This window comes from Pagrus pagrus (genome assembly GCF_965226575.1).
Source record: "Pagrus pagrus genome assembly, chromosome: 13".
Taxonomy (NCBI): Eukaryota; Metazoa; Chordata; class Actinopteri; order Spariformes; family Sparidae; genus Pagrus; species Pagrus pagrus.
The window spans coordinates 14,459,260-14,481,689 of record NC_140197.1 but is presented as its reverse complement, the minus strand read 5'-3'; the positions used below and the strand labels follow the sequence as shown (position 1 = coordinate 14,481,689).

Below are 22,430 nucleotides of genomic sequence, written 5' to 3'. Positions count from 1 at the left end.
AGAGGCCATAAATGTTGTGGGTGTACGAGCTAATGATGGGTTCTTTTCATGAACATTAAGCTATGATTTTATGATTTATCAGATTTAACAACAGGATATTTGTAATAGCACGAGGGCCTCGTTCAGTCATTGAATGAAGCCCGCAAGCGTGCCAGTCATCGGGGAAGCTGTGGCGGGTGGGATTCTGCCAAGTTTCTGCCAGCAGACTACTGTTTCAAACTGTCCAAACATATTTAGCACCAGATCTAATCACATCAGATCAGCCATTAGGGCCGTTTCCCATAAGGTCTGTTCCCTCGATCATATGATCTAGCTTGAGAGTTGAAGCTGGAAATACTTATATTAAAACTTTATTTGATACAATAGTCACATCAACAAGTCTGCAGTTTAATCTTGTACAATTTCATGTGGATTGTGAGATCAAAGTGAATGCTGCCAGTAACAGTCAAGTCGCACCCTCCGACACATCAGACACTTTTCCTTTCCGCTAGTTTTCCTTGTTTGCCTTATCCTGCCCAGTGAGACCACTGCCACCACTAGCCGGTTTTGACAATCAAAGCCCTCTGAATTCATTGCGTGTCTATTCTGTATTGAAGTGCTAATGATCCAAAGAACAAAAGACTTAGGCAGCGCAGACGGGATGTGGCGATGCCAAAGCAAGTGTCACAAATTGGCTCTCACACACATCTACATAGGATTGTGTGTCTTCACGCAACAAGTATGTAATAGGCTTAACAGATCACAGCTGAAAGATCCTTGGTCCTGAGCCTAAGCCAGTCTTGAAGGCAATTATAACCACAATGCCTTCACACCACACCACACCACACAGGAGGACAGACAGAGAGAAGATGAGCCATGGGTGGGAATGATAGTAAAAGCCTTCATCGCTGTCACACATTCCCTGCCACTGTCAGCCTCGTGTGACTGCGCTGAGGGGAAACTGTTCATTTCAATATCCAAATAAAGAATTGAAGGCAACAAACACAGCTAACACACCAGCCTATAGTGATTTAGACCCTGACAGGTGACGAGTTCCCCTCCGGCACATACAATAGACAGACCTGTCAAGGTCCATATCTCATCTCTGCAGTCTGTAAATGGTAAATGGACATTCATATAAAGGCAAAGGACCAGCGCACGACCACTCAATTGTATTTTACAACCCATTCACACACACATTCATACGCTGATGGCAGGCTGCCCTGCAAGGAGCAATTTGGGGCTCAGTATCCTGCCCAAGAATACTTCGACGCTGAGCTGGGGGAACCGGGAATTGGTCCACCGATCTTCCGATTAGCGAACGAGACGCTCTACCTCCTGAGCCACAGCCTGAGCCATTTTCCCCGACTGCCCAGCAGGAAAGTCATAAGTATTTTCTACATCTGCTGCTGCCTGTAGCACAAACCCATCCCTAGAAATCTAAAAATGACATACTTACTGTACACTTGCAGCAGCACAGTATACTGGGAAACAGCAAATAAAAGTTCGAACATTGAAGATTTGATACGATACTAAAAAAGAAAAGGTTTGACATTTTGGGAAACTTCTTATTTATTTTCTTGCTGAGCATTAAACAAGAAGATTGATGCCACTCTCATGTTACTGAGGTAATAAATAAAGAGAGAATATAGAGTCCTACAGCCTGTGGTATGAAGCTGCTCCACAATCTGGTGCTATGGCAACATACACTTCTGTATCTTTTGTCAGATGGCAGCAAGGTGACCACACTGGCTGGGATGGGTGTTGTCTTTTAGTATCCTTTGGGTGCTGTGCAGACATCTGACTTTACCGGTGCTAATGATGCTTTGTAGAAGGGTACCAGTGATGTTCTGGGCGGTTTTAATCACCCACTGTGGAGCCTTCCTGTGCTGACCCGTGCATCAACCATGCCAGTTTTTGATGTTTCCAGTAAGGACGCTTTCTATTGCTGCTCTGTGAAAGCTGAGAAAAATTTGGTTCTAAAATGTATCCTTTTTAAGTTTTCTGAAAATGAACAACCTTTTTTTCTAAAAAAAAAAAAAACAGGATGGAGATGGTGCTATTCTCCAGGTGTGTGAAGACTGAGTGGAGGGCAGTGGATATGGCATCTACTGTGAACTTGTTGTTTCTGAAGCCAGTGGAGTTGTCCCCTGCTGGCCATTAGAAACAATGCAGGCTTAAGGTACTTCTGCATTGGCTTCACTTTTCAGTTCTGGATGCTCTATCTATGTTTTACAGTCAGTGAGCGTAGAGACAATATTTGGCTCTGAGCAGTTGGCTAGGCAGCCAGCAGAGAGTCCAGGAAGTTGGTGCTCCCGGCCAAAAAATAATCTGCACATAACTTCCCCTGTGGAATGGCAAATACCATTTCCACCCTTTGGTTTTTGTATAAATAAAAACATACAAGATTTAACATGTTATTAAGCGATCTTTCAAAAGGTGCTGGTGGGTGGATTTTGTTACTTTTGGACAGAGCCAGGCTAGGCTGCTTCAAGTCATGATTCAGATTTTAATAACATGGGCCGCCATTTCAAGCACATTGTATACGGTGTTTACTTGCTTCAACAACCATACTGCGCCCTCGCTACAGAAGCTTTCGATTGTCTTTAGAAGTTGAGCCACACAGTTACAGCGTGCCAGTTTTGGACCAGTCAGCAGTTCTATCTCCTCCACCAGCTTTAATGTCCTGCAATCAGATTCAAAATGATAATGACCTTATTGTCACCAGAGAATAGAGGTGCCCCTTTATGGTGGCAGTAGTTTATTTTAATTTCATAGCGCAGTGAAGCAGGTAGTTCAAACAAGTTGGAGAGACTACGAGGCTACAAACAGACTGGTGAGTGGTGCAGTGCCAGCATGCATCAAGGGATCGCTTATGGGCCTGGCTTACAGTAACTACCTCATAATATTAGAGAGAGACAGAAAGAGAGAGCAGCTACCGGTGCCAGGAGATGTTTTCCACAGAAGACAGTTTGGCTGTGTGTCATCTGTTCCTGTTCTCTGCTTCACTGCATCTGTACAGGATCATCTGAAACAACACGAGGCACAGACCAGGCTTGTTCTTGGTAGTGTGTCTCTGTTGTTTAAAGTGCAGGAGACTTCTGGAGCTTAACTTTGCCTTTATATTAGTCAGTTTTAGATATAGATATACAGTAGATTTTGACACAAAAAACAACCATCCTGATGCTCCGTGCTTTAAAATAAAGTTTGGTCTAGAAAACAACCATACTAAATATTAAATCTAAGCAATACATTTAAATGGGTGTCAAGCTATATATTTAGAAAATATGTAGAATTAAATTATACCACGCAGAGCAGAGCCTTGACGTGGTATAATGTAAATGTGGACAACTTAACCTATTCAAGTTTTATTCATGTTACGTATAGTCCTGTTCACCAACTTCCTTCCTCACTCTGACGCATCATCTGCTGTTCACCCAGAAGTTATTGCGACCAAATGAAATGTTACTTTGAGTACGATGAGTTTCAGAGGGTTTGAACATTGTTTGAAACTTTTGTGAAAATGGAAGTACACAGCTCAACAAGTAAAACAAAGGCCTAGATGTTTACAGACATCTCAATTTAAGAAAAGCATGCAAGTTGGTAACATCGCCTTGGATCTTGAATTGTGAAGGCATGATGAAACCTGCTGACCTTTTTTGGTATTTTCTTAATGTTATAGCCTGAATGATCAACCCAGAAAATAATCATAAGTTCAACTGCTGATGAAAATAGTAGTTAGTTTCAACCTTTGTGTTTTAGCTCCAACCAAACAGCCCCTTTGCACTTGAGTATACTCACTGCTCTTTAGACTTTGAATGGATAAAAAGGGACTAGCAGACAAGATGGCAGCCAGTCCCATGAGAAGGCCAGGAGCTCTTCAGAATCTACATTTGCCTTGATCGCCCTGCTCCCCTTGTCCCTAATCTTACCTCCGTGCCTTTATCTCGCTCTCTCCATCTGTCTATCTCTGTCTTTCCTCTCTCACACTCACTCTATTCTTTATTCAGCAGGCACCCACATCATTCAAGCGTATTGGGTATTCCTGCCAGCCTCTCTGCCTGACAGTAAGGCAAACCTGTGCTCGTTGAAGGGTGGTGAAGCTTGCCAGGTAAGAGGATGGATGCTTTAAATGCCGCCCTTTACTCTCTACTGGCGGAAACAGTCATCCGTGTAATCACTACAGACTTCTTACCATGTTGAAGCCATGATTACATCTAACCTGAACTAATACTGAGGGGCATGGATCAACAGGCAGGAGGAAGATGTCATCTGTCACTTTGTTGACGCCAGGTAAGACACTCAGCATGACATTTCAGCTCTTTATACTGCGTTTTGAAATGTTCACAGCAGACGTTTTTGGCTGTCATAGCAGGAAGAGCACAATTGCAATTAATACAATTAACAAGAGCCTTTAACGAGAGCCAATGAGCACAATGACAAGGCCCTGAAACTAGTAACTTGTTAATGTCATCAGGAAAACACATTAACTTTACAATTAGTGAAGCCTAATTATTTATTTATTGTCTTTAACTTGCATTTGGCGAGTTTTATCGACGTGACCAAAGGTTACACTGAAGGTTAACATCATCTTAAGCCATTATAGCGTAGCAAGTCTCACTATTAGCTAGTTAATTTAGTCTAGTTAACGCTAGCTGGTTTTTGCATCCCAATGGAGGCTCTCACAGAAAACCTTCACACCTTCAACCTTGGATTTTACTCAAATCAAAATGATTGTTCTAAAAAAATCATCTTAATCTTCTTAATCTTTGTTTTTACGGTGGCTAGCAGTTAATCCCTTTCCAAGGAAACGCCTAACATTGAGACTTTGCAGCCACTTGAACCAAATTTTGATAAATCTTAACATATCTTTTTGCTCATATCATGAATGTAGTATAGACCTGGATAAGAGATCACCGCTCAGCCATGCCTCCAATTTTGTTCAGTGGCCAATATTATTGCAGGGTATAATTCCCCCGTGGCCCAAAAAAGAGATATCCAAAAAACTGTTGACAGGACATGTCGAACTGCGAACAAGGTCAAGTTTGGCTCTTTCTATAATGAATTTTGAATCTATGGAGGTTTTTGTTTTGTAAAACTTGCCTGTTAAAGACATTTAAAAATCTGTGCCGTCTTCCCAGTATAAAGTCTATGGGCATATTAAGAGGCATGTGTCCCCAGAAGCTAGAAAACGTTTTGGGCCAGGCGAGCAGTTCTCATCGGACTGAATAGGCGCCATCTTTCGTGCAGTATCTAGTTATATATAGATCTTTTCCTCATATTAGTAATTGTATGATTTTAAAATATTTCAGATGTATGGGTTACACCTCTCTTCACTTAATAATATTGTGAGATACCCCATGAACCCTCGTCAAGTTGGGTAAGTTTGGTTTTCTCTCCAGGTCACCCATGGATAAATGTGCGTTCCCACCGTAACATTTATGAAGGGCAGGCCCGTATTGACCTCCACGGTTCAGTGTGCACTTGACGAGTGAGAGGAATGGAAATGTCAGCTGTAAAAGTCAGTGAGCCAAGAAAACACTAGAGAAATAAAACCAGGTCTGATGTTCGGAAAACCGATGAAAACGACATATGAGTTAAGCAGAGCCTTGACAGTTCATTGCAAATGAGGGCAGTACTCAGGAATTGGCCTAAATTGAAGCTAGATTGATGGTGTCTCTTGATGCAGAGAAAATCAATGTACGAAGCATCAGAGATAAATAGACGTGACTGTATCTATTTGTTTGTGGACATATTAATCGCGCCCTGTAGTACATCAAGTCAGAAAATGAATTTCAACCCAGCCGATATGAGATTAGTTAAACAGACAGGTCCACAACTCAGATGGAAGAGGCATTAAACATTTACTGTGTTTCAGGTTGCACACATGAAAACAAGGCGTCGATTCAAGCTGCACATTTGTACACGCAAACAATCCAGGACAAAAGTTTCTCTCCCAGTGTGTCAGGCCTCCTAAAAATAATTTAGTGCACACTAATCCAGAGCTCTCCTTTTCAATTAGCGGGAAGGTCAGGATTGTCAGGAGGAAGCAAATGAAACACAAGCTTAGGTTTTAATGAGGATATCCACGGCAGCGAGGCTCTACAACCTTATGTCTGATAAGATTTTCTTACTGTGATCAAATCGAGTTAGAAAAAAGCAATTTCCATGCAGGATTTAAGAGGTCGAGTGAATAGACGGGATGCTAGAGTTAGTTTTTGACCCTTTTAGTTGCTATTATCATTCAAGCATGGCATCTGAGACGGGGTCCTCCCTAATCAGCTCTTTCAAGTAGATTAAAAGGAGTATGTTGACAAAGGGAAGCGGAGCATGAACCATTAATTTGAAAAGCACAGGCTCTCTTGCTTTTTGACATTTATGAGACGTAAATACAAAAAAAGAAACGCCGCTAAAAAATCAGCCCCATGTCGGCTACCCCCGTGCCTGCCTCTGTTATTTCTGAGAGAAGATGATTCATTATCATGCACATATTCCCAGTGAAGGCTGAGATGTTTATATCTGTAACAAGAAGACTCTTTTAGCACAATGTTATCAATGCAATCCTCCTGCGTTGCCTCGTTCCCTGCTGTTCTCACAAAAGAATTAAGTCATCTAGTGTTCCTGGTTGGAGAATTGAAAATGGGATTTTAATCCGACTGCTTCTCCATCATTGGTCAACCAGCATCTTCTGAGCTGGTTAAATTACACGAGGAGATCAATTTTTGATTCAGATTTGGCCGGGATTGAATTTTCAGACCTGCTTCCTTTGAGACTGCGATGTTCGGTGCAGCCAAAGGATAACAGTGATGGAATGTCAAAACGTTGCAAATGCAGGAGGAGAAAGTGATATCTCTTCTTCTGAGAGATTTCTTAATGAATGACTGATCCATGTTCTGGACTGCAGTGCAAATGTTATGTCTAGACAGAAATCCCTTTTTTTTTATACCAAGAGTGGTTGATAAAACTTGAAATGTTATCCACGATTAACAACAAAATTGAATCCTGTCACGCTATTACACCACTCATTAAGCTGACCTTTGCACCAAATCCCAGCTTCAAAGCACCAGCTTTCTTTTTGATTTGTCAAAGAAATTAAATATCATGAAAAGAGAGAAAGAAAGAATCCAGAATCTGAATGTGTCACAAAACCCACAAACAGGATTTATGCACAGTCATCTAAAGATATTGGTAACCGCCACTCTTATGTGATGGTTTATTATACCAGATGTGTCTTCTGAGAAAGGACACTTGGTTTTGTCCAAACATGGATCCATCTAGTTCGAAGAGACGGGTTAAAAACATACAGGACATTCACAGACTTCCCCCCCCCCCCCCCCCGAGGCCATCAGGTGCCAACACTTGTGGTTTTGAGTGAGGTGTCTCGACAGTTACTGGATGGATCACCATGACATTTGGTACAATCATGTTCCCCTCAGGATGGATCTGAATCATAATAACTTTGGTGTCCCCTTCACTTTTCATCAAGCTCCGTCAGCAGGTCGCAATTTTAAAAGTTCCCTCATATCAATGTGTCCAATACTTTGGATTATGACTTTATTCCTTCTAAACTAATGAAATTTCCTCTAACCTCAGATGTAATTTGTATTTAGCGCTAACGTAAGCATGCTAACATGTAAGATGGTTACCATGGTGAACATTAGACCAACTAAAAATTGGCATAATTGTCATTGCGACACCACAATCAGCATAATGAATGTCAGCAATGTGTGTTAGCAAACCATGAATATACTGCAACTTTACATTGCTTCATGTTGCAAATGTATGTCTTTACTGTATATATACTGCTGTGGCTTTAGAGAATCCATCAGAATTTTATGCTACACCCCTGGTTAGGAAAATGTCACGTTAGCTTACCTGGTTGTTGCCACAAACTAGGCTGGAAATTGTCCTGACAAATGTTGAAACGTATCATGTAATGTATCGGAAACGTAAAATGCGTACATTTGTATCTGAAGACTGGGCTGCATTGTCAGGCCCTAGCTGATGCTGCTCCGCTGTGCCTCATGGTAAATTGGATTCCATAATGTTAGTGACTGCTGGCATTCACGTCATCTGACAACTCAAGACTCTAGTGTGATTACAGATGTTGTTGAGTTAAAACTACTGAGCACTGGCACGATAGCAGCATATCCAATGCATGTATCTTTAAATGTGGATTATTAGGCACATCCATACTAGCAAAAACCTTCAGAAACTCTGTTTCATGGTTGCAATAATGACTTTGATGTGTATGCTGTTCACAAGTAGGACGCTTGTAATTCTAATAACTTCAATATGACATGAATGCAGCCTTTGAAAGCTGCTAGCATAGCTGTAGACTCCAAACACTATGACCTTGCATCAAAGATAAGTTTTGTGAAGATCAACACAGTTTCGTGTGTTTTAGGACCAATTCTATAATCAAGTTTCGGCCGTGGCTTTAACTATGTAAGTGGTTTAACTTCACTACTTCTCCGACACGGTGCATGTCAGGTGTTATCATAATGTCAGCATTAATCATCTGAATGATTGATGGCTGTAGGTGAACTACCATCCCTTACTCCACAGATACATTTTCATGTGATACATAATTTAGGAGTATTAAATATACTTACCGAGCTATAGTTAACTGTATAATCGATCTCATTTGTCAGGCCTGTGAATGCCAGTGAAATAATTCAACCTTACAATCACATAACTGCTCAAAAGGAAGAGGATTTAAACGCAAATTAGGCGCATCAGGAGAAAGAGACGCTGCTATTTATGTGGACAATGTGTGTCTTGGGAGGTCATTAGAGCAAGCTGAGTAATTCAGTAAATAAGCTTCTGGCAAAGTCGGTGCATTTCCTCTTTCTAACAACACTGTCATGCCAACAGGAAGTCGGGCTCCCATTCAATCGACCCCCTCAGAAAGCTCCACCACTGGCCACCAGTTTGGATAGCGTCGGGATGAGCAGCAATGTGACACAAGTTTGCAAACCGAGGAGAAAAAAATAACACAGGGAAATTCAATTAAGCTTTAGCTGGAAGCATCTGATAAGTTTATGGAAATTAAAGTTTTATGTAAATCAGCAGTCTGCCTGGCCCTGTGCCAGATCACAAGGGGCTGCACTATATTGCATTCAAATTAGCTGCCTCAGAAAACTCAGCAGCTATGCCTAACAAGCCCAAAAACAACATTACATGAAATCCAGAGAGCGCCCTGCATATTTTAGGAAAAGGTTTGGTATTATCTGCTCACTCTTAACATCTCACCTTTCGCTGTAAAAAAGATTAATAACCCATCGCTACAATTACTCAAAATAACTTCTCCACTGCTGTAGCTCTGCTCCTGCAGTCATTGTTTGCTCTAAATTCAGCATAAAGACACTCTGGAGTTAAATCAATATGAATTCTTGTGATAAATTCTTTATTAAAACAATCCTTCTTTCGATTTCTTAGAAGACAACTAGACAAAAAGTGTGTGAGTGAAAGTGTGGGTCCACTGCAGATACGAGAGCGGCTCCAGTCACAGAGTACACTGACACCTTGTGGTCACAACACAACTTGAGGAAAGGAAAGCTGTGTGTGCTGTACAGATACTTTTTACTTTTCAATCTCTCTGCAACATTTAATCTTATGTAAGAGCTGCTGCTGTGGGGCGTCTCCTGTTGCATTATTGATCCAGCAGATGCTCCTCTGTAATGGCACTTATGGACACACATCTACTATAAATACATGTCAGATATTTGCACTGTGCGTTGCATTTGTTACACATTACTGTTAGTCCAACAAAGAAAAGAAACAAGTCAGTCATCATACGCACCGTAAATGAACACTTTAAGTACATGATTCCCTCCAAACAGAGATCAATAAAACATCAAATAATATTTCCATGACACTCTCCTCACCTTCAATCGTCAGATTAATGTCTTATTTAAAGGAGCACTATGTAGCTTTGGGGAGATATTTTAATCAGAAGAGGAAAATTCATGATTGATTTTTTTTTTTTTTATGCTTAAGCAAAATAAATAAACAAACTCTTTGTTGTCATGACTGAATAAACAAACTGACACTAAAGAACAACACAATTTCACACTGTTTCACTTTGTTTATATGTGGCGGACCCTGCCACCTTTCTAACTTCATACAGTGTTCTGGGACCTTATTTTCCTCTCAGAACAGCTTGTTTATTCAGTCATGGAAATAATAAATATTCCTGAGTTTGTATTATTACCTCATTAATATTTATTCTCCAAAGCTACATAGTGCCCCTTTAAGTGTACTAGTAAAAACAGCCTCTTTATGAAGCCACAAGGCACAGTCGGAGTATATGTCAGGAGGTTTTAGGTCACTGCAGCCTTTGACACCTGCTGAGCAGATGCTACCTGGAGATGGTGGAGCTGGCGTGTGATTGGCTAGAGGACGTAGTGGCAGCGCTGAGCTGAGAGAAACCACTATGACTCGACTCCAGACTGGTCATGGATCCCCTGGAAAATGACAGAAAATAAGTGTTAATTCGTCCCCAATCACTGTAAATCAAGCACATGGGCAGGTAAACAGGTACAAAAAGAAGAAATCTGACAAACAGAGAAATCAGAAGGTATTGTGATAAGCACACACACACACAGCTTCAGAGACAAAGACAACATGGCACGACGAGAGGGAAAAAAAAGCTCAGTGGAATAAATAAACTGACCTGAAGTCATGGGATGCCAGCACCTCGGTGTAGTACATGATCTTACACTTGTGGGAGGAGACCTGCAGCGAGGCCAGCACATCATCCACACGAGGCAGGCTGGAGGCGGAGCAGGCCGGGGAGCTGTGGAAGCGCCACTGGAGGATGTAGAAGCCGGGCCAGCGCGTTATGTGGGAGCCCTGTTTGAATGGAGGATAAATTTAACTGCTTTGATGCAACAGACAGAAAACAGGGACAAACAAAAGTTTTGTCAGCCATCTTCTCTCTCACCTGTACACTCTCTCCCTCCCTGCAGGTGAGCGCTTTCTCCACCATGCTGTAGTCCTTTCCCAGCACCCAGTTCCTGTCTATCAGCTGGGTGTTAACAGCCCCGAGGGACGTGATGCCGTGGGCTCCAAGGGTGTCCTTCTTAGGAGGCTGTGGGGCCCTCTTGGAGTGGTAGATGTTGAAAATCACATCTCCTTTGGACACGTCAAAGTCCCAGGTGATGACGGAGGAGGCCTCAGTGATCTCAACCAGCATCTGCCAGAGGATGTAAGGAGATTGGAAACACAGAACAGCAGACAGCAGGTCATTAATCACGTTTCTCATATTTCCGCAAGCCTGCAATGTAGATTTCTTCCAGCCGGTGGCAGCCTAAACCTTGGTATAAAATCCAGCATGGGCATAAATTGGAAATATAAACCTTTACAGTAGCAGTCCCCTATCCATTCTCCAGGTCCCTTGCAGCCCCCATCAAATAAAATAAGGCTAATTGTCTTCCCTGAATAATAATGTAGGTTATTATTCAGAATTTCACTGAGTGCCAAATGACAGATTTGATTTAACTGGACAGTTGGAATATCATTATCATTACTTTCCCAGGGAGCAAAAAAGCCATGCCAATAGAAAATCTATTTATGAGGATAGAAATTTGACAGACAGACTTTAATTATTAGGTCATGTCATCGATCACCAATAAGCAGAAATACCAAACAAAAAGCATTCTAGTTAATTGTTACAACAATACAACAACAGCCAACCAGGGAAAAGGTCTGAGAATACTACGTAGAAAAAAGGCAGAAGGAAAAGTAGGCCTACTTATCTTAACTTTATCTCCATCTTAAATTATTCTCAGTGCAGATTTTTAGACTACTTTTGAACTGGTTATTCTACTGCTGATGAGCCTAGGCTACAAATAAATGTTTCTTTACATTTGTAATGACTATACAGGCCTATATTTTCAGATACGTCTGTATTATAAACATAACGCAACAAGATTATTTGTAATTAATAGCAGGCTGATGATCGATATATTGATATGATGAAATGATACGTCGCTTGCAGTCCTGCTTTTCACGAAAGATAGTTTTGACGAAAGATTCATGACCAGCTGACAGGTGGTAGCATTGCTGTGACTCAGCTTGTCAGGAGAGAGGTGTCTGATTTCACAACATAGTTGTCATGGATGGATGGATGGATGGATGGATGGATGCTGGGCGCCAAGTTGCTTTAACTACAAGTGTAAATTTGTAACCATGGCGATATTCCAGTGAAGAAATGAGCGAGAGCAAGGAACTCTTAATTGCCTCAACAGGGATGACCATAAAGACAGCATCCATTATCCTGAGTTGACACAGTAAACATCATGTTGGTAAAATTTTAGGCTAGTTGATACTCCGACGTCCCATTCCCTTGAAGGTAGCACGGAGCTGTGCTGACAGGAACACCGGTAACACTTATAATAACAATAATTCATAAATGGTTAATTTATAGATGATTAAACTTAAGTTAAATTATTTCACTGTAAATAAACATTGACATGCTTTACAAACGTTTATTAAATATTCATTTGTAGTTCATCTATAAACATTATTTGGAAGGCCACTATAAAGTGTCAACCGATGTTTATAAACCTCTCCACTAAATGGTTTATACATTTTTTTTTTTATTGTGTGAAAAAACTATTATAAGTAATTTACTAGAAATGTACCATGTATGATAATTTATGATGGTTATGAGAAAGTGTTAACAAAATCCACGTTTTGAAAAAAACACCATCTGGTCTAGTTGCCGAGTTGTAAACTGGCAGCTTTTGTAATGTTGCGGACAACATGCCTTTACAAATACTTCAAAAAATATGGCTTCCATCGCCCACAGACGTTCTCTGAATACCCCCTGGGGATGCTACTGCCCCCCGTTAAGAAACGATACTTTAGCAAAGTTAAGATGGCTTCACTCCTACCTACGTGTGGATCTGGGGGCTGATTTAAAAGCAGAAACTCTACCTCATATGGGGCTCCTTTGAAAATACTGGCACTCTTATAGATGGAGTCAGTTAGAAGGCGGTTTTCTTCACTCTCCAGCTCTTCTGCTGTCCTGTACAAAGATTTGGGGACCATACCTCCCTCAGGGATGTCACACTGGAGAGGGCAGGAAGAAAAAAAACCTCAAGCTCAATGACACCAAGAGAAAACTCACAAGAAAACATGTTTTTATGTGGAAATTAGGTTTCACTGTGTGTGTTTTTTGAGGACAAAATCAACATATTCATGACTGAGAACTAAACCTCACCATGCAGTCCCCTCCCAAGAAGTCAGGGATAATTTCTTTGTCTATGTAGTCCACCAGTCCTCCTGGACCCTGGTAGTCGTTTCCAGCATAAACAAGGAATTTCTTACGGGTGTTCTCGTCAATCAGAGGGCTCACCTGGGAACAAGACAGTCATCAGAGAACACGGACAAAACTGCAGGTTCACATGTTCTGAACTGTAAATGCTGATCCATGGCTATTTGATTATTGTTAAGAAAAAAGCAGGTTGGCTGGCTGATGGTGTTACTAAGCATCTGAAGTCTATCTATAATGTTCTGTCTCTCCAGGTAATAGCTGTTTTTTACAGCCTTTATTGTTGTTTTGATTTGTTTTCACATATTAGTGTACTTTTTTTACTACTTGAATTTATTCCTTTGCTGAATGCGATTACTTTCCTACAAACTATATCATTCCATACTGCTGTGGGTGTAATTAAATCTACCGCTATGAGGATCTGCATAACGTATGGTTGTAATTATGCACCATCTCTCTTCTTTGTTTATCATACGCTCGTATTCACAATCTTGCACCGGGCTATTACGACTTTCTCTGCAATATCAGTGTCTGTGCGGTACAACTTCATCTATTCTACCACAGTCAGATGATTAATTAAAGCCACATTAATGGCTGCACATAAAATGTAAACGCTGGCGTTTATTCTCACCAGGGTCCAGAGCACTGGGAAAACTCTGGGCGCCCTCAGTATGAGCAGGCGACCCAGAGTCTCGGGGTAGTTGGCCTCCACCACCTCGATGATTCTCAGCAGAGCCTTCACACCTGGTCTCCAGAGGTGACGCATGTTAAGACCCTCCAGATCCACCAGGCAAGTCCAGCAGCTGACAGACACGTTAACATAAGACATCACATGACTATATATGCAAGTACTGAAGAAGAAAATGGATAAATTAGTATTAAGGTACCTGATGGGTCGACCGAAGACTCTGGTGTTTTCTTCACAACGCCTCAGTCCCTCCTCGTTGAGAGACAGGACCTGCGTCACATTCATCAAGTTGTAGCATTAATGTGACTGAAGATATTTTAAATGGAAATGACTGTTTATGTGTATGTGTTCATGTCACCTGTCTCAGCAGCATCTCCTCTCCCAAAGCTCGTACCAAGCCCTTCGTGTCCATTTGCCCCAGACGCAAGACATACAGAGGACGGCCATCTAAACCACACACACACACACACACACACACACAGAAATTCACAGTCTGTACTTCAGAAAACCGGCTTTCACAGGTATTACTTTTACTCTTACCTGGTGGATCAGCTGAGCTTTTAAAAGCAATGACTCATTTTCAAACATGGGAGCTACAACAGATGGTGCTCAGACTTTACAGTCAATAATTAACAGGGCATTTGATTTGAACCCGAGTGGACTTAAATACAGAAGACTAAACCAAGAGCTTTCCATAAGCACTGGCTGCCGGCCAAACCGCCAATTTCTTTATTACCTCTGCGGGGAGGTTATGATTTCACCTGTGTCCTTTTGTTTGATGGTTTGTCAGCAGGATTACACAAAAACTACAGAATAAAAGGGACACATCTGGGAATTTGTTGTCACTTTCTTGAACATCATCACTGTGTTTTTCAATATTTTCATTAATTTCCGAGGAAAGAATGCCCGGATCTCGATGACAAAAAAAATCAGGCGTGTTTAGGTGGCTGATATTTATGAGTTGAACAATTTGATGTGGATCCTACATGTGGTGAGGCTGAGTTATGGTTAAGCAGTTAATGGTGGTTTAAAATTTAGAGTGATACAGGGCTACTGAGATTGATATTGGATTAGGCTGGATTGAAACACTAAATAGTTTTGATTGGCTATGTATACACATTTAACAAACACTAGTCTCCGTGAGGGAAACATGCTCTATATGTGCTTGTGTCCTGCCTCGTCGAGAGCCGAGAGTCTTCTTTAGTGTTTGACAAATATTAGCAATAATTAGCAGTAAACATACGAAGAATTGCACTGATTGCACAGACAGGAGACATGCTCATTAGAATAAAAAGTCCAGTAAAGCACTGCAGTTTCTTTATTTAATTTATGAGTTAATCACTGAATAACCATATTGCTAAAACAGGCAATGTTGCCAAAGCAACAGGCCTATGTTATATGAAGAAAATATCTGCTGTGCCTCAGCCTCACTTTGGAATTATACAGTTTAAAATGTCCACACACACGTGTTTATTTTTTTGCCACTGAGCAATTATGCAAACTAATGTGCCCGAATTCATAATAAATGTGTGGGCTATAACACACACAAGAAGCCTAATTCTCCTTTTGTTACATGTTTACAAATGGGTAGGCAAATGTATTAAAATGTGCACTAATTAATATCAGTGTATGTGATTGAATAGTAGCATAAGAATGTGCCAGAGGACATCAGATCTACTCCATGTTGTTGTGAAAGCCCTGTAAACCTCTCTGCTTCTTTATGTTTACATTCACTGATTAGTTTCCACTTTGACTGGAGATAAACCAAAGCACAATAACAGTAATCAGCATAATATAAGCAAAATTAGATCACTTTAAGATAAAGTAGGCAGGCATTAATCATGAAGTACCTTTGTCGTGGTGGTGCCAGCCTCCGGCGTAATAGTCCTGAAGCAGTTGTGGGCGCTCCCACGTGTCCAACAGGAAATCTACCTGGTGCTGCTTCCTCCAGGTGAGTGACTGGCACATGAACTCTTTGGCTTTGTCAAGGTTGAAATCTCTGGCCCTCAGGAAGCGTAGCACGTGCTGATCCTTTGGAATCTGTACAGCAACAAGCAGGGGTCAAAATTACTGATAAATGCTGAACATTTTAGCCGATGGATGCTTGTTATCTGCGATACATGTGAGCAGCAAAACTGACTTAAGTGTGTAAGCAAACTGCTCCGCAGTCAAACAAAATTGTGTGCGTGTGTGTATATGTGACCTTGCCCTTGTTGTTTTCTTGGAGCCACTGGCGCAGTCGAATAAGACAGCTCTCCTGCAGAGGCGTTAAATCACCTAGGTAACGTCTGATGTAGTCAGCATCTAGCTTGTCTGGGGGCCAAAACAAAAGTACAGTGTAAAGTTAGCATATACTGCGTGCAACAAATGAAGAAACGAGAAGCTGTGCACTGCAGTGTATTTTCAACATGATAAAATGAGTTGCTTCTGCAAGCTCTCCCATGTTTGCTGCTGTTATTCTTTATACAAAATCATATCATATATATATTCTGCTATAGCACCATCAAATCAATAGTTATTTACAGACTTAAAAATGTTACTCTTAAAAAATAACTCAAACAGAAGAAGAGGAGCAGCAGCTAGTTATTTCTCTCCCTGTAAGCATCTCAGTCCTCGGTGAGAGTACATACTGTGTACTAGTCAACACAAAGGAACAATACCACGATGCCACTCATATTTTAACTTTATCACTGCGTTCGTGTTGGCTGCTATGCCACACTTTAATTGTGACTGGCGAGTAAATGCTGACCATCAGGAGAGCCGACCACCAGCTCTGCGTCTTTACTGTCCAGTCCATTCCTAGCACCCTTCACTGGGATTGCTCTGGTAGTGCCAGAGACAACAGGGGGGGTCCAACGAGGTATGTAAGTTACTCCTTCTTCCTCCAGCTCTCTGAGGTAGTACTCAATAATTTCTTTACCCTACAACACAGAAAGGAGACAAGACTTTGAGTTAATGTGACACTGTGGTAATTTATGGCTGATTTGTACAAATGAATACGTAAAAGTTAGTTCAAAGACGCCAACCTTCTTAATGCTGCTAGCATATTGTTTCATAGCTATCTTCTCTGCTGTGCTCTCGAAGCCAAAAAAGGACTTAATATCCATACTAGCTGTCTGTTCAAAGCACGTCCAGTCTTCATTCTCTGGATGAACCTGGAGAAGAGAATAAAGAATCAAAAATATTGTTATAAAAGTATCAAAATATTAACTTATTTAAAGTGACCCATGTCCATCTGTTGACATACTGTACGAGGCTCACCGTGTAGTTGCAGCACTCTCGGACAACGACTCTGCTGGAAAAGGTCTCGTTGTGGACCTCGATGCGGAGCGTCCTGTCTCTGCGGTTTAGAGTGTTCTTTTGGATAAAGTACAGGTAATCTACACCGGCGATCTAAAAAGAAGAAAGTACAAATTCATGCAACACTGCCACAACAGTTCCCACTCTCTGACGTAGTCTTGACAAACTATTTACTATTTCTTCAACCAATTATAGCAACTGTTGACACTGTTTCAAGGCCTTCACTCTGTCAGAGGAGACGTACCCGCTTAAGAAGCCGCGGGGCATCGATGTCGATCACGCAGCGCCTCTCAGTCACCAGTGTGGATCCGTCCTTGCTGGGGTTCTCACTGATGATCTCGCTGTCTACAAACACTGGGATCAGGGGGCACTTTGGGAACCTCCTCACATAGGCCTGAGAGGAAGAAATAAATCACATGTGAAAGAAAGGTAGAGATGCCCATTAGTACAAAAAAAAATCTGGATCCTCTAGTCCTGACAATTGTTCTAATCCTTGTATGACTATTTTTATTTGTGCAATTGGCTCCTTTCATTCTGTTCACACTCAAGGTTTTTGCCTGTGTCCTGTCTACTTTGAAGTAGCTCTCAAATTGGGCAGGGAAGCTTTGAATGGACCCATTAAGAGAAGGTCACTTGTATTTGCAATAAGAGTAAACTGTGCTGAGAATATTGCTGACTAATAGTAAAGCATGTCATTTAGAGCACCTCATTTCTTTGTCAGGTTCAAATGCATTAATAGTTAGCAGTTTAAACAGTTCATATTAATGCATATTAAAATGTGATGGGTTTTTTTTGCAGTGCAGCAGCCTGCAGCTGTGCAGCTTTACAAGCCGTGATTACTTGGTGTTTTACTGCCCACAGCACACTGTATGGCCATCTGTCCAGGCTAATTTCTGCAGGGCTCTCCTGTCAATATTGATTTGAGATGCTGAGTGGCTGTTCCAGGATCTGAAAAAAATGAGCCTTCAGGATACGTAACTAAAAGCAGTGTGTTTTTTTTGCTGATAACCTACTACCAAGTAACCAAGAGCAAGGAAGGAACCAACCATTACAGGGCAACGTTTCACAAAATGGACACAAAATTCTAAGTAGTTCTTAGGGAACAAACTGAAAACAAACTACTAGTTAACCATTAGTTAATGAGTGACTCCTATTCCAATTTTAATACATTACGCTAGTTAATCCTTAGTTATCGAATTGTCAAGAAAAAAACAGTGAGGAACGAAGCAGGAATGGAAGGGAAAAGTAGACGTGTTAACTAATAGACAGGTATTCGTGAAGTAATGATTCAGTCCTCAGTAACCGCTCAGTACGATGCACCAGTTTACTTAAACGGACACAAAAAGGGCAAGTAATCGTAAGATAATGATTAACTGCTTAACCATATGAAGTAACGAAGGACTACCAAGAACTTTTTTTTTTTTTAAGGCCATATTGCCCAGCCTTTGCAACAATAACTGTGTTTACCATAATCTGCCCTTGATCCCTTGAAATGAAAAACACTGACAACCTGATCTGTCACATGTCTGCAATAAAGGTTTAAAGAACTAAACTAACTATATTATAAAAACACACCACAGGTATTGACGTGCAGTAAAAAGGAACAACTACAAGACAACATTTTCAGTTGTGTTTTTTTTCTCTCTGCGTGTCTTTCAGCAACACACATATCCAGCTTGTATTGATACAGCACAGCATATGAGGAATCTAAATCAATAAGATGGCATTACTCACTAAGCAAATTAATGGGAGAGCTTTCCTTGGTAAATAAGCAGCATTGACTGGTGTTACATGACAGACACACTGTGCAACAAAACCAATACGTCTCACTGATTGCAGACGAATTGAAATCTTTGTCCTTCCTATTCCTCTCAGTGCTATAAGCATACAAAGATAAAAGCTGAGCAGAGTGTGTTCAAGGAGAACTGTCGGCGGCCTCAGAAGACCTCCTCTTACTTCAGAAAACAACATATTTCACATTAGCGACCCAATAATTGTCTGATGGCCACGGCTGCGAAGCAGGAAAAATGCTTTATTAAAATTTCCTGTGGCGATATTGATTAAAAGCAATTCCGTTGGTGTAAAGCATGTACAGGTAGATTAGTTTTTTCTACAGCAGAACAAATCTAGCGCAGTTCAATTACATAAGCTATGTCATATAAAGGTGTCATGAGAGGGACAATAATTATGACACGGGTTAAACATCAAGTGGTATCCTGGACACTGATGAAGACTGTTAGCTAAGGTAATAACTTGGAGTATGTCGGTGGCAGGATCAGCCAGGGGACTAATGAGAAAGCCCAGAGATAAATGAGAGCGGAGGAGGCAGTTCTATTCACTGGGTCCTCTCCTTTATGGTGCTGAGGCCTGGATCCTTTCACAGGGGCTGCTATTTACTTTGCACAAAGGGCCTATTTTGGAGATCCTTTTCAACAACATGTAGTGATGTGAGAGGTATTTCTGCAAGAGATGTTTCATGGAAAATGAAGCTTGTGTAGGTGTTGACTTGGACTGTTTGGTGAAGGAGTTTAAGCCCGCAGTGCCGCTGTAGCGACACAGGCTTTACCTCCTCTGAGGGTATTGCGTAAGTTTTTGGCTTAATATGTAACTTCAGAAGGACAAGAAACAGACGGATAAAGTGGGTGAAAACAGTCTACTTCTCATTCTACTTTTGTCCTACTTTACTTCACACACAGTTCCCGTTCTTACAGGAGTTTAAATCATTGAGTTGCAGTTTGCAGGTGAAGTTTTCCACTCAAGGGAAAGAGAGTTAATCTTATGGTGAATAAATGTTTGGAAATCAAGATCTCTGTTGCTATTTCAGTGGATTTCTCCGGTATGACTGTTGAATAATGCCGCACTATAATATGAATCTTGTGACGGTTAAATTAATATCACTGGAAGAGCAGTCAGCTGAGAAATTCAAGGAATGTTTTAATACCAGTAGTTTTTTCTTTGAACTTGAGCAAAGATACAACAATTAAAAAACTCCTGACCTCTCAGGACAACACACACAATGAGTTTTAAAAGAGCTACACATGTGTATCTTTACAAATACTTTATGCTTAAATATCCAACATGAAGCCCAGTTTACAATCAACGACCTTGACCAGTTTCTGACTCGCCTGTATTTATTTTTGTTTTTCTAACCTATTCTAGCAGTCAGCATCAAGTGCCATACATCATTTAATTCAGGAGAACCTTAGAAGAAATTCAAACTCTGAATTTTAATATTAATGAGGTAATAATACAAATTTGGAATTTATCTTTTCCATCACTGAATAAACAAGTTGTTCTCAGAGGAAGATAAGGTCCCTAGAACACTGTTTCAAGCTAGAAAGGTGGCAGGGTCCGCCACATATAGACAACACAACACTTAAATCTAATAGTGTACTTTACTCAGTTATTCTGAGGTAGTCTGTGTCCTGACTTTTTTAAAGTGAAGTCCGTTTTTAAAAGTTACAGCGTGGATGTGTCCAAAAAAAGTGCAGAGCGTAAAAGACAGGGTGTTACATCATAACAGAGGACACTGAGGCAAAAGTGACTTTTCTCAGATGGGTTTAATTTATCATCCTTTGAACGTGAGCAGCACAAGTAGTGAGGCCCATGTGTGGTACCAGTGAAAATCTGAGAAACTCTCCTTTCCATGAGTTTTTAAAGAATATGGATCTGCAGCTACTGAACATTTTCGAGCGATGGCTATTTCTAGCCGCCGGCATGTGTCTGGATCTTTGAGGGTTAAAGGAACAAAACACTTAACTAAAGTCTGGTATTGAGTTAAATGAAAAGAATCTTTATTCCTTTAGGTGCTGAATTAATATCAAGTTTATTAAGCAGCTATTTCACAGTATGTGACCTGTAGACTACTGTGTTTACTGCAGACTAAGGTGAAAAGAGGACAGAACATTCTGTCCTCCACTTATGTACGTTTATTGCAGTAATGTCTAAATCAAGAGTGAGACACATGACCCCAGGATGCAGAAAAGGCTACAGCCATTTTCTAGGTTTTCATGTTTTGTATTATTTAACATTGATCTGTTTTAATATTCTAGTTGTTCACTCTCAGCAGAATATGTTTCAAGAGTGCAAGGGGTCCCAGAAACACTGGGTAAGAAGAGTAACAACACAGCTGAGTCACCATTAGTTATGTAACATCCTTCAAGTGCTTTGGATCATCACTTATCTTGATAATAGATGTACACACACAGTACTCACCGCCATTATGAGCTCAAATGGGTGCTTGTAGACCCGCACAGGGGACTGGTACTCCTGCACCATGGTGGACCCTGGTTCACAAACAGCCTCTGGTAGACAACCACAAAGACATGACACAGCAGAGTTCAGGTGAAAAGAGCAGGGCAGCAGCTTTTCATGGGTTATTATACTGTTATGAAATGGTGCTAGCACGTCAGCTGAGTGGAGGGTCAACGTTCAGACACACGTGATTTACTGATGTCCAGCCAGACTGCATGTGACGGTTAAACTGCTTAACTTTGTCCAGAGCTACCCAAGTTAGCATTATAACATAATGTCCGCTGCTGAGAGGGGATACAAGTAAAAACCAAGCCCACGTCTGTCCCGTGACAGCCTGGCTACCGTCGCTGAAGTATGTGGGGGGACAAGCGGCCTGAACAGCGGCGAAGAGAAAGACGAACTTCACTTACAGCCGCTTGAATCCGAGCCGCTGAATTTAAAGTGCGTCACTGCAGCTGCCAAACTGTCCTCGTTACATCCATAACGTCAGCTCAGGAGGGGAAATGTAAAGTCCCCTCAATGTAAACAGCAAAACAAAAGTAGTAACCGTCTGTCCGCAGCAGGGACCGCTAACTCCTCCCCCTCTCACACAAACAAGAAGTCAGCGTGACACTTTCTTTCAAATTTACAGGTGGTATCTGGCGTTTTATTGTGAAAAGCCAACACATTACTTTGTTACATTCACAGCCCTTTCCGGTGGACCCCATGGGACCTTTATTCTGAAAGAAAAATAAATAAATAAATAAAATGTATGGTAGTGAATCGTTTCCCGTTTGAATTGTGCCATGAGTTACACATATGATGTTTCTGAATTAAAAAAGAGACTTTTTTTTTTCAAGTTAAGACAGTCTCAGTTTGTCGCAAATAAAGTAAAAAATCAATCGTCTCACACCAACGCCATGGCCGCCAACTCGGCACAGAAAATGT

At 41.1% G+C, this 22,430-nt stretch overlaps 1 protein-coding gene across 1 annotated transcript; it reads right to left on the bottom strand.

Annotated features, from left to right (window-relative positions):
- Nucleotides 1-9,367: 9,367 nt before the first annotated feature.
- On the bottom strand, nucleotides 9,368-22,054 carry sec14l1 (SEC14-like lipid binding 1). The gene is made up of 16 exons (XM_084372494.1): nucleotides 21,914-22,054; nucleotides 21,465-21,553; nucleotides 17,494-17,643; nucleotides 17,211-17,342; nucleotides 16,976-17,104; nucleotides 16,699-16,870; nucleotides 16,153-16,262; nucleotides 15,800-15,989; nucleotides 14,308-14,396; nucleotides 14,149-14,219; nucleotides 13,893-14,064; nucleotides 13,211-13,345; nucleotides 12,925-13,059; nucleotides 10,928-11,179; nucleotides 10,658-10,836; nucleotides 9,368-10,448 (listed from the first exon to the last, which is right to left on the bottom strand). The coding sequence occupies exons 2-16, from the start codon at nucleotides 21,525-21,527 to the stop codon at nucleotides 10,343-10,345; spliced, it is 2,085 nt and encodes a 694-aa protein (XP_084228620.1). The 5' UTR covers nucleotides 21,528-21,553; nucleotides 21,914-22,054; the 3' UTR covers nucleotides 9,368-10,342.
- Between the last annotated feature and the right edge of the window lie 376 nt (nucleotides 22,055-22,430).